The 14,072-nt window shown below is 34.6% G+C and overlaps 1 protein-coding gene across 8 annotated transcripts in view; it reads right to left on the bottom strand.

Moving 5' to 3' along the window:
- The window catches only part of Pcdh11x (protocadherin 11 X-linked), a 548,040-nt gene that overhangs the window by 506,275 nt on the left and 27,693 nt on the right, over positions 1-14,072 (bottom strand). For all 8 annotated transcript variants that reach the window (XM_038317057.1, XM_038317058.1, XM_038317061.1 and 5 more), the window contains exon 2: positions 11,232-13,718. In XM_038317057.1, the coding sequence (XP_038172985.1) occupies positions 11,232-13,718 (2,487 nt within the window). The remainder of the gene's footprint in view (positions 1-11,231; positions 13,719-14,072) is intronic.

Below are 14,072 nucleotides of genomic sequence, written 5' to 3'. Positions count from 1 at the left end.
GTTGCCACAAACCCAGCCTTACAGAAAATACTAGAAGGAAAATCACAAACCAAGGAAGCCAACAACACCCATAATAACACAAGCATCAGCCGGGCGGTGGTGGCGCGCACCTTTAATCCCAGCACTCGGGAGGCAGAGGCAGGCGGATCTCTGTGAGTTCGAGACCAGCCTGGTCTACAAGAGCTAGTTCCAGGACAGGCTCCAAAGCCACAGAGAAACCCTGTCTCGAAAAACCAAAAAAAAAAAAAAAAAAAAAAAAAAAAAAAAAAAAAAAAAATAACACAAGCATCTGACAACCGTCCACCAGCACAACTCAAAAAAGGGAAACACACAAACTGTACCACATTAAATAAATAAATAAATAAATAAATAAATAAATAAATAAAATAACCAGAGTTAACAACCAATGGTCATTAATATCACTTAATATCAAGGGACTTAATTCACCTATAAAATGGCACAGGTTAAGAGAATTGATATAAAATCAGGATTCAACATTCTCCTGTTTACAAGAAACACACCTCAAACTCAAAGACAGACACTACCTCAGAGTAAAGGGATGGGAAAAGGTTTTATAATCAAATGGACCAAAGAAACAAGATGGAGTGGCTATATTAATATCTAACAAGATTGATTTCAAACTAAAATCAATCAGAAGAGATGGAGATGGACACTTTGTATTCATATCAGGAAAAATTCATCAGGAGGAAGTCTCTATCCTGAATATGTATGCCCCTAGTATAAAAGCACCCACATATGTAAAAGAAACATTACTAGAACTCAAAGCATACATCAAACACCACACTATAATAGTAGGAGATCTCAACACTCCTCTCTCACCAATGGACAGGTCAACCAGACAGAAACTTAATAGAGGAATAAGAGAACTATTAGATGTAATGAACCAAATGGATTTAACAGACAACTATAGAACATTCAACCCAAAGAGAAAAGAATATACCTTTTTCTCAGCATCACATGGAAACTTCTCAAAAATTGATCACGTAATTGGTAACAAAGTAAACATCCATAGGTACAAAGAAATTGTAGTAACCACCTGTGTACTATCGGGTCACCATGGAATAAAGTTAGAATTCAACAACAATTCTAACCCTAGAAAGCCTACAAACTCATGGAAATTGAACAGTCAACTACTGAAGCACCTCTGGGTCAAGGAAGAAATAAAGAAAGAAATTAAAGTCTTCCTTGAATTCAATGAAATTAAAGACACATCATATCCAAACCTATGGGACACTATGAAGGCAGTGCTAAGAGGAAAGTTCCTAGCACTAAGTGCCCACAAAAAGAAAATGGAGAAAGCACACATTAGAGAATTAACAGATTAGCTGAAAGCTCTAGGGAAAAAAAGAAGCAGATTCACCCAGGAGGAGTAGAAGACTAGAAATAATCAAACTGAGGACTGAAATCAACAAAATAGAAATACAGAAAAAAATCCAAAGAATCAATGAAACAAAAATTCATTCCTGGAGAAAATCAACAAGATTGACAAACTAATCCCTATCCCAATTAATCAAATGGCAGAGAGAGAACATGAAAATTAACAAGATCAGAAATGAAAAGGGGGACATAACCACAGACGCAGAGGAAATTCAGAGAATAATTAGATCTTACTACAAAAGCATGTATGCCACAAAATTGAAAAATGTGACACTTTTTTAGATAAGTACTATATACCAAAATTAAATTAAGACCAGGTGAACAATTTAAATGGAGCTGTAAGTTGTGAGGAATTAGAAGCTGTCATCAGAAACCTCCCTACCAAAAAAAGCCCTGGACCAGATGGCTTCAATACAGAATTCTACCAGAACTTCCAAGAAGAGCTGATACGTATATTCCTTAATGTGTTTCACAAAATAGAAACATAAGAGTCATTGCCAAACTCCTTTTATGAAGCCACAGTCGCCCTGAAACCAAAACCACACAAAGACTTAACCAAAAAAGAGAATTACAAACCAATCTCACTCATGAACATCGATGCAAAAATTCTCAATAAAATTCTGGCAAACAGAATCCAAGAACACATACAAAAAATTACCCATTATGATCAAGTAGGCTTCATCTCAGAGAGGCAGTGCTGGTTCAACATATGAAAATCTATCAATGTAATCCATCATATAAATAAACTGAAGGAAAAAAACATATGATCATCTCATTAGATGCTGAAAAAGTATTTGACAAAATTCAACACCCCTTTATGATAAAGGTCTTGGAGAGGTAAGGGATACAAGGGACATAACAAAATATAATAAAAGCTAGTTACAACAAGCCTACAGCTAACATTAAATTAAATGAAGAAGAACTCAAAGCCATCCCACAAAAATCAAGAACAAGCCAAAGCTGTCCACTCTCTCCATATCTCTTCAATATAGTGCTTGAGTTCTATCAATAGCAATAAGACAACATAAGGAGATTGAGTGGATTCAAATTAGAAATTAAGATGTCAAACTTTCATTATTTGCATATGATAGTGTACATAAGTGACCCAAAAAACTCTACCAAAGAATAATTACAGCTGATAAACTCCTTTAGTAACTTGGCAGGATACAAGATCAACACAAAAAATCAGTTGCCCTCCTATACACAAAAGATAAAGAAGCAGAGAGGGAAATAAGAGAAGCATCACCTTTCATGATAGCCACCAATAGCAAAAAATATAGTGGGGAAACTCTAACCAAGGAAGTGTAGGACTTATTTGACAAGAACTTTAAGTCTTTGAAGAAAGAAATTGAAGAGGATACCAGAAAATGGAAGGATCTCCCTTGCTCATGGATTGGGAGGATTAACATAGTAAAAATGGCAATTCTACCAAAAGCAGTCTATAGATTCAATGCAATCCCCATCAAAATCCCAACAAAATTCTTCACAGAACTTGAGAGAACAATAATCAACTTTATATGGAAAAACAAAAAGCCCAGGATAGCCAAAACAATCCTATACAATAATGGTACTTATGGAGGCATTACCATCCCTGACTTCAAACTTTACTACAGAGCTACAGTAATGAAAACAGCTTGGTATTGGCACACTAACAAAGATGTTGACCAATGGAATCGAAGTCCCCGATTTTAACCCACAAACCTATAAACATCTGATTTTCGACAAAGAAGCTAAAAGTAAACAATGGAAGAAAGAAAGCATCTTCAACAAATGGTGCTGACATAACTGGATGTCAACCTATAGAAGAATGAAAATAGATCCATATCTATCACAATGCACAAAACTCAAATCCAAATGGATTAAAGGCCACAATATCAATCTGAACACACTGAACTTGATAGAAGAGAAAGTGGGAAATACTCTACAACACATGGGCACAGGAGACCACTTCCTAGATATAACCCCAGTAGAACAGACAATAGGGGCAACATTGAATAAATGGGACCTCCTAAAACTAAGACGCTTTTGTAAAGCAAAGAACACTGTTACTAAGACAAAAAGGCAACCTACAGATTGGGAGAAGATCTTCACCAAGCCCACCACAGACAAAGGTCTGACATCAAAAATATATAAAGAACTCAAGAAACTAAACTTTAAAATGCTAAATAACACAATTACAAAATAGGGTACTGATATGAACAGAGAATTCTCAACTGAAGAAGTTCAAATGGCCAAAAGACACTTAAGGTCATGCTCAACCTCCTTAGCGATCAGAGAAATGCAAATCAAAACAAATTTGCAATACCATCTTACACATGTCAGAATGGCTAAATTTAAAAACACCAATGGTAACCTTTGCTGGAGAGGATGTGGAGTAAGGGAACACTCATCCATTGCTGGTGAGAATGCAAACTTGTGCAACCACTTTGGAAATCAGTGTGGCGATTACTCAGGAAATTCAGGATCAACCTACCCCAGGATCCAGCCATACCACTCTTAGGAATATACCCAAGAGATGCTCTATCATACTACAAAAGCATCTGTTCAACTATGTTCATAGCAGCATTATTTGTAATAGCCAACCTGGAAACAACCTAGATGCCCCTCAATGGAAGAATGGATAAAGAAAGTGTGGAATATGTATGCGTTAGAATACTACTCAGTGGTAAAAAAAAAAAAAAATGACATCTTGAATTTTGCATGCAAATGAATGGAAATTGAAAACACTATCCTGAGTGAGGTAAACCAGACCCAAAAAGATGAATATGGTATGTACTTACTCATAAGTGGATTCTAGCCATAAATAAAGAACAATGAGCCTATAATTTATAACCTTAGAGAAGCTAAATAAGAAGGTGAACCCAAAGAGAAACATATTGTTATCCTCCTGGATATTGGAAGGAGACAAGATTGCCAGGCAAAAATTGGAAACTTTGGGGTGGGGATTAGGTGGGAGTAAGGGGAGATGGGAAGAAAAAAGTAAGAAGGGGAGAATGGGGAGAGCTTGGTGGAATGGGACATTTGGGATGGAGAAAGTGTAGATATGAGAGCAGGGAAGTATAATTTTTAATTAAGGAAGCCATTTTAGGGTTGGCAAGAGTCTTGACTCTAGAGGTGTTCCCAGGTGTCCATGGAGTTGTCCCCAGGTAGATCCTTGGGCAGCTAAGGAGAGGGAACCTGAAATGGCCCTATCCTATAACCATACTGATGAATATCGTGCATACCTCCATAGAACCTTCATCTGGCGATGGATGAAGCTAGAGACAGATACTCACAATGGAGCACTGAACTGAGATCCGAAGGTCCAAATGAGGAGCAGAAGGAGGGAGAACATGAGCAAAAAATTCAGAACTGCATGGGGTGAGCCCACCCACTCATAAGGTGGGGCTGATCTACTGGGAGCTCACCAAGGCTAGCTAAACTGGGACTGATATGGCATGTGATCAAACCGGACTCTCTGAATGTGGCTGACAAGGAGGGCTGACTGAGAAGCCAAGGACAATGGCACTGGGTTTTGATTCTACTGCATGTACTGGCTTTGTTGGAACCTTGTCTGTTTGGATGCTCACCTTCCTAGACCTGGATGGAGGGTGGAGGACCTTGGACTTCCCACAGGGCAGGGAACCTTGACTGCTCTTTGGACTGGAGAGGGAAGGAGAGGGGGATAGTGAGGTAGAGGGAAATGGGAGGAGGGGAAAAGGTGAAAATTTTTAATTAAAAATAAATAAATAAGTAAAAAAAGAAGCAATAGTCTTATAAAAAGCAGTTTCATATGAACAGCATGTGTAAAGTTAAGTTTTGCTTTCATATAGCATCATCAAGAATTGATAAGTATATTATAATGCACATGACATTTTAAATTACTAAGCAAATCATTGTTCTTCCAGTCATTATAATCAACTACATAAAATTTAAACAACCAGATAGTATAAGTGTTCAATTAATTTAATATCATAATAATTTAAAATACTATCTAATATTAAATGTTTGAGAAATGTAGTAACCTGAAACCCTAAATATATCAATAGCGTCTTCTAAATATCATCACAAAAGGAACACTTCATATATCACACTAATATTAATGTACACTGGGAACCCTAACTGCTCTTTGGCCTGGAGAGGAAGAGGAAAGGGGAATGGGGGGAGGATGGAAATGTGAGGAGGGGAAGATGTGAAAATTTATAATAATAATAATAAAGAATAATATCCATATACTCATGAAAATACCTAATTTACAATTTGAAATAAAATTTTTAAATAAGATATTATATGATGACTATATGTTCCTTTATGATCCCATTTTATACAAAGATGTAATAAGTGGTTTTGTGTTTTTGTTTTAATCTTGTTAGTAGTATTAGCAAGACATTAGTAACTTAAAAAATAATTAATAGAAACATGTTCTGTCATTCTCAAATAAAACATAGGGTATACTGTATCTGAGGCATCCAATTTTTTTGGAAAAAGTAGCTAATCAAAAGCACTGTGAAAAGAGACTGAACTTTAAAAGATAAATTACTAAGAGCAATGATCTGTAGTCAACAATTTATCATCAGTCAAATAAAATAAATCGATTCAAATGTTATTATGGTGTCACAATTTTTTCCTAGAGATTTTCAAAGTTCATATATAATCATTTTAAAATGTGATCTCTGAATCTTTTTTCGATTGTCATATGAATGGAATTCTGTTTCTTAATAACAGAAACAGCAAAATAGGGAGTACAAGTAATTTTACAATTTTTATAAAATTTCTTTCATTTTAAATGGATATGTATGAGAAGAATCGTGTTAACTGCAAAAAATAATTTTAATAACTAAATTACTGGAAAATACGGTTATGATCAATGTAAAAATTAAGACATTATTTTACATTATACAAATCTTTAAAATACCGGAGGTAATAATTGTTTTCTCAGTGAAAATGATAATGCATGTTTCGAATACCTTGGTCTATAGATTTTTTTTTCATTTTGTTGTAGTTTTGATTTAATTTGCATTAAAATTTTTTCTTATCCTGAATATCTTTCAGAGGGTAACTTGAATGAATACTTCACCTTCATTCCAAACTTCAAGAGATGAGGTTTAAAGTCCTCAGTAATCACAAAGGACAGGTAATTTTGCAAATAACATACCATACACCAGTATTACACAAAGGCAGCATAGTATTACATCACAGTTATTAATATCTATAGCAAGTAAACGAAAGCAATATGAAGAATAACTACAGCAATGCATTTCTTCTTCCAGAAATTTTAATTTATCTTTAAATTTATTGTTGCCAGTTTACAACTGATGCAATCTCATGGTTATGTGGGACCAAATTTTTAAGGTTGTTTTATTTTGCTTAACTTTGTGAAGAAATAGAAATTACAAAATTTTTAGCATGGTCAAATTTTGTAATCATAAATTATTGAAATATTTTGGGAAAGGAATGCAATTATGATATTCCTTGAAAGTTATATCTCACTGTAGATTTCAATAGTTGATGTCCTGGAATCAGTCTAGAGCAAGAAAAATAACGTTATCAAAGTCAGATGTTATGTGGCTATAGTTGATATGCTAAGATACTGATACACAGAAACAATGTTTGGTAATCTTATTTCAAGCTTAGTCTTATGTCTATATATAGCATGCATCAGTTCATGAATGGTAACTATCCAAACATTCCAATATTCTGCATATGTATATTTCTTGATATTGCTAGTGTGGATATTTACACCTACATTTTGTGGTGCCCATGCTTGTTTGTAGCTGTTCATGTGGAAGCCAGATGTTAAAATCAGGTGTCTTTCCTCTATTGTTCTCCACTTTTATTGTATGAAAGAGCATATACCTAAAAACCTAGATATTATCCATTTGGTTAGACAGACTGACTGGCCTAAGAGCTTTGGAGATCTGTCCATCTCTTTTCCCTCTCTCAATTCTGTTTTAACAAGCAAGTGCCATTAGAGAGTTTCTTACATATGAGCTGGACTCTAAACTTGGTTCCTTATACTTAAACCTAGGCACATAATCCACTGAGTCATCTCAAACTGTACTTTGACATTTTTTTTTTAATTTTTTGATGTGTTCTTGGCTTTTATTTGCCAGTATTTTTTTTTTATCTTTTAAATTTTTTAATTAATTAATCACTTTTTCCCAGCCTGATTACAGTTTCCCCTCTCTCCTGTCCTTCCAATCCCTCCCCCAAGATCCTTTTTTTTTCATGGTTTATTTTTTTTATATTTAAAAAATTTCCATCTCCTTCCCTCCTCTTCCCCCCTCCCTCCCCTCCTCCCCCCCTTCCCTCCCTTCCCCTCCCCTCCACCCATACCTCCCCTCCCTCCTTCTCAAGGCCAAGGAGCCATCAGGGTTCCCCACTCTATGCTAAGACCAAGGTCCTCCCAACTCCCCCCAGGTCCAGGAAGGTGATCGATCAAGCTGAGAAGGCTCCCACAGAGCCCGTCCATGCAGAAGAATCAGAGCCCAGAGCCATTGTCCTTTGCTTCTCAGTCAGCCCCCGTACATTTTATCTTATCTGGAAAAGTTTCAGGTTTGAGAGTTTCTAAATTCAAATCATAGAATTTTATGGAAATTTTGGGTTGGGGTACAGTGGAAATGAAGTTCTAGGACACCAGGTCTTTGCTACATACAGAGATCCTACATCAAATAAATAAAAAAAGATATTGAATTATATATAGAAGACCCTTAAAATGGTACTTTCACTCTAGTCCTCCTTTTTATTGTTCAAATTCATTGCTTTCACTGTATTATTTGAAGAAGAGAGCTATATTAACCAAAACTATTCTTACCACATGCATCTTGAACATAAAACAAGGTTTTATAAATAACTGTTTATACTTACAATTTTCTATGATCATACCGAAATTGCTATCTAAACTACTCAATGATGTTAATAGAAGATAGTTTACATAATTTTTCTCTCTTTAGTTTCAAGTCCTACATTTCTCCTACGATATGTATAAAAAGTCCTTCTATTATACACATGGAAATTGATGACAGAAAGGGTAAATATTTCTCAGATAGAAGAGATTCTATCCAATATGTTCATGATATACAAGCAATGTTCCACAGCTTTTCCAAACACTGGAGTCATAATAAAGCTAAGTAAATTGTATACTTTCATTTGTAAACTGTAAAATTTCTGCTAGAACACCTTTCTCCACGTGCTTATTTTTAAATGGTTGACTAATCAGCTAAGTGTAAACATAACACTAAGTACTCTTTGAAAAATATTCCTCACTTAATGTAACAAATAGGATTCTTTCTGACTTCTGGCAGAAATGTTTTAATTCATTTTTCCCAAAATTTCCTCAAGGAAAAGTGCTTTTTTTTTAAATTTTATAACCTGACATACTTGTCTTTTCCCAATTTTATTTTATCATTGTTAATACTGACTGTATGTGAATGTTTACATAAGCTCCTTTTTCTGTGATTACTTATCTTGTTAGCTTTCTTCAATACCAGTGAATATAAGGCACTTCTCCTGATATTAGTTCTAAATTAAAGAGTATACCAAAAGTGCAAAAAACATTGCAAAGTTTAGAACAAAGTGTAAGCATATTCAGATTAGTTTAATGGTTAAAGTTATATTGCTGCAATTCTCCAAGTCATATGAAGAGGATAACCATTAAGGAAGTAAAACAACTGTAACTACTGACATAAAGTATACAGTTGACTTATTTTTAGTTGTGAAAAGATTCACAAAAATAATGTGATTCAATGATAAACTATTCAGTTAGTAAAATGCTAATAATAATGAGTAATTCATTTTCAGTGGCACTTCTTATGTTTTGCCTAACTCACTAAGGAGATAGATAGATAGATAGATAGATAGATAGATAGATAGATAGATAGATAGATAGATATCACTTATATGTGCTTTAAAAATATTATACAAAATATTTTAAATTTCATTCAATTTTGGAAATTATAAAATAAGAGCACTAAAAGATAAAAATATCTAGAAAATACAAATTTTCTGTTTTATATGTGTCATCACATGTTTACGTAATTAAATAATCCTTTTGTATGAAAAAATTCTATTTTCTTAAAATAGTTGTGAAAAAATGTTTTACAAATTTATTGGGCCAATACATTGAAAGTTATGAATTGCAAATGCAGTTCACAAACACTCAGTATACATTTTTCAAAGCAAGTGGGAAATCGAGCTCAGTAAAAAATGTTTGTAGAAAAATGAATACTATTAAAGTGTTGTTGATAATAGATATTCTTATGAAGAAATAGTGTTAATGAAGAGAGTAATTGTGATAATACTCAAAACTAGAGTTCTGCTTTGAATGGTTAAATATAAGAAAAATCACACTCTGAAGATACTGGCCACCTAATACATTTGTGAATGATGTAGTAAAGAATCATGGAACTTATCCAAACTGTGAAAACCACTCTTATTTCATTCAATTCATAGCAGGAATCCTACACAATGACTAGGGTTCTATTATCATTGTAGCATTATGCAATGATGGGTCTATTACAATAAAAATAGACTTATTGTGGAATTAATATCTTGCATCCAGTGTATTAAGAGAAAGGCATTAATATCATTCTCCTTTTTAATTGTATATATCCTCAATGATCTTTAGTATTCAAATTTTTCCTCAACTTATAATCAGTTATTTTCACTGTTTTCTCGTATATCATCATAAGCTTCTTTCAGTCAGTATGAGAAAATTTCAAAGGAATATATTTTTGGTTTTGTAACCATTATGTTAAGTCTGAATAAGTTAAACATATCTATTAAATGCAAATGAGGTAACTAACTTACTGAATTACACAGTTGAAACAATAAAATCAGCAGTAGTATGACTTTTAGAGAAAAAATAGATAAAGTCCATCACTTAACTTTATTAAAGAAATAACTTAATTCATATAATTACTCATGAATTTCTAGATAAATTTACCCTTATTTCTCCCTGGAATACTAATTTAAAAAACAGTGTATAAACTCTTGTTTTCAGAACTGTATTGGGCTTTACATTATTGTGCACAGATTTCTAGGTTCTTAATATGCCCTTATTTCCATTTGTGACCATTAGGCAAAGCAAACTTATTCAATTTTATCAAAAGTCAGTATCTTTTAAGAATGTTTCCTGAAAGACTTTGAAATATGCAAATATTTAACTGGTAACCTAAATTAAAGATGCTTACCTATTTCATTCTTTGGCTTAAAGATAAAAATGAGCATGCCTCTACTTTCTTAAACAGTTTTAAAACTTTACCATGAGAAAGCAAGTTTGATGAGCCAACATAATTCTGAATTCCTAATATACAAGTGAAACTCTTCATTGCTGAGAGTTAGTGGCATAATTTCAAAAGAAAGAGGTAGTGGATATGTTCATATCATTTACATACCTTAGACATCTACATATTAGCCCACATGAAGCAAGAGTTCACAAAACCATTTGTATTGAGAGCTGCTTATCACATTTGAAAAAGCTTTCCTATGGAACAAGAAGCCCAGGCTTTTCTGATTCTAGTGGAAAAGATGGTAAAACGGATAGTGCTATAATCATTATTATACAATTTTATAGTATGTATTCAAGCAATCTACATTATGCTGCCACCTACAGAAAAATTACCCTTGTTATAATCATCAGTATATGCCATATTTCTCTAACAGCATTCATTTTGCTTTGACTCCCAAATTGAAATGAACTCATATTTCTATTTTAATATTATGTGTAATATGATTGATATATTCATATTTATATTGATACCTCCTAGAAATCAATGCTTTTTATAATCCTATATCAAGGGAAAACAATGAGAATAATAAGTTAGAAAGATTACTTAGAAACGTGGATTACCTACCGGTCTAGCATGTACTGATACAGGGGTCTTGAAGGTTGTCACTGAATAAGTGCACTCAGAAACACTGTAGGGATTAGAACTGCTAGAAGAGCATTTAGAGATGGAATCGCAGCCTACGAAAGTATTTTCAAGAGGCAGTTCCTGGATGATGTGGTGCTTTGAGTTCAGGGGCGTTTCAGGTTGGATCTGGAATGCAGGCTGAGGAGAGGCAGATTTGTAGTGTCTAGCCAAATCAGGGCTCTCAGGCTTGAAAGTAGTAGGTGTAGTGTCCCAGTTGTATTTGCCCATGGTTTGCTCTTCGAGCTCAATGGGAAGGTCTAGTGTCACACTGGCTCTATCATTGTCTGCATCATCTTGCTTTGCTTCTTCAATAGTAACAAAATTAAGTTGCAAGTTCTTAGGGGGATGCTTCTTTTTCTTCTTCTTCATCATAATCATTTGCCTGTTTTCTGGGTTTGGAGTAACCCATTCAGAATTTTGTTTGTTTTTCTGAGAAGCTTTAAGGTGTGGGGATTGGCGACATCTTACTACAGCAGTGATAAAAATCACTAAGACGACAGTTATGGTGCCAGCAACAATGGCAACCATTATCTTCACATAGTCAGTTTTTGGAGAGGATGCATTAGTTGTTTCAGTACTTTCAGTCGCAGGTGAGTCGATGCTTTTGCGTACCAGTTCATAAATCAGTGTAGTATTGGGCACTGACTCATTCACAAACAGATTGACATTTACAATATTGAAGAGAGAATCAGGTTGTCCTAAATCCTGAGCTTTGACTATCACTCTGTGTAAACCAAGATCTGAAACAACACATTTATCTTTCAATGTGATGTTGCCTGATATTTGTTCAATCATAAACAGTCCTTTTGTGTTTCCTCCAACAATGCTGTAACGAATCTCAGCATTTATGCCAGTATCATTGTCAATTGCAACAACCTTGAAGATGACTGTACCAGGATTTGTGGATGGTGGAACCCATTCATAGGAGTAATTGGAAGGAGGGTCAATAAAAATAGGTTTGTTATCATTCACATCAACCACATTTATGGTTACTTTAGCAGTTGAAGAACGTGATACCCTACCACCATCCTCAGCCTTTACATAGAAAGTGTAGGATTCTTGCTTTTCTCTGTCAAATGAAATATTTGGTCGGATGACACCAGTCTGTGGATGAATAGAGAACTGATTATTCACATCTAAGATGGAGAGAGTAACTGCAGAATTCTCTCCATAATCAGGATCAGTCACAGTGATAAGCCCTACTGTGCCATGTCTTGAAAGGTTCTCAGGGACATAGAAATTGTACTCATTGTGAGTGAAAATTGGGCTGTTGTCATTCTGGTCAAGAACAGTCACAATGACAGTGGCATTGGACATTAAAGGTGGAATTCCATTGTCCTGTGCCAGGACTGTAAAGTAATATTTTTCCTGTTTTTCTCTATCTAATTTCTTCACTGCAGTCAGGATGCCTGTACGACGATCCAGGTCAAATTCAGGTGGTGCATCAAAACCTAGCAGGTAGTTTATTTCAGCATTACGTCCACTATCTGCATCTGTTGCACTGACTTTTGTCAACTGTGCACCAGGAGAGTTATTCTCTGGAACAGAAAGACTCATGAAAGACTGGGTGAAAACTGGAGCATTGTCATTTTCATCTTTTACTTTGATCAGGAGCATGGATGACTGATTCAAAGGAGGTTTGCCAGCATCAGCAGCCAGTAATTTGATAGCATATTCTCTTGTGGACTCAAAGTCAAGAAATGCAGCGGTTTCCAAGAGGAACTGATTACTGAACACTGGCCGTAATCTGAAAGGAACTTCATGATCTGTGAAGCATGTCACTCTACCATTATGTTCAGAATCTTTATCCATGACAGTTATGAGAGCAATTTTCGTGTTAAGTGGAGCATTCTCTGAAAGAAGCACAGTGCCATTGGTTGGATTGACAATGTATCTTATGTCAATTGATGGGGCATTATCATTGATATCTGTAACATTTACCAGAACCATAGCTCTTGCTGGTGTTGATCCACCATCAGTTGCCAAAACCAGTAACTTGTGGCTTGGTGATTCTTCTCTATCCAGTGGTTCTTTGACAGTGATAAGTCCAGTGGTGGTATTAAGGTGAAACAGTCTCTTAGCAATGTTGGAGACTAGATTGCTGAAATAAAAGTGAATTCTGGCATTTTCACCTATATCAGCATCTGTGGCATGGAGCTGTGTTACTGAAGAACCTACAGGAGCATTTTCTGGTATACTGACTTCAATTTCATTCTCTAAGAAAACTGGCCCATTGTCATTTGTATCAGCAACACTTACTTGCAAAATAGCTGTACTGGACCTTTGAGGAATTCCACCATCTTCAACTTTAACTTTCATTACATAGGTATCCTTCTCTTCTCTATCTAACTCCTTCTGAACAATCAGCTGTGGCATCTTGTCTCCTTCTGGTGTTTCAATGACATCAAGACCAAAAATATTTTGACCCTAGAAAATGTGGAATGATAATTTAAATTATAATAATATATAATACCACATATATTATAAATTATAATTATATTTATGATAAAACATGAAATGATAATGTTTTCCAATATCTTAGATCCATGGGACTTTAGGACACCCTCTGAAACAGATACCAAAAAATTAGTTCTAAATTTTAACTTGGCCTATAGTTAACATTGCAACCACAAGCAAGTTATTAAATCCTTTTTAATACATTTAGTATAAAGAATTTTTGGTAGTAAATATTCTTATTACATAGATTATTCACATTTCCAGAAGAAATGTAAAAAATTTTGGAAAAGACTATTCCTGAACTTTCACATGATAATAAAGCTA

The sequence above is a fragment of the Arvicola amphibius genome, chromosome X (genome assembly GCF_903992535.2).
Source record: "Arvicola amphibius chromosome X, mArvAmp1.2, whole genome shotgun sequence".
NCBI lineage: Eukaryota > Metazoa > Chordata > Mammalia > Rodentia > Cricetidae > Arvicola > Arvicola amphibius.
This window is presented reverse-complemented; position numbering and strand designations above follow the sequence as displayed.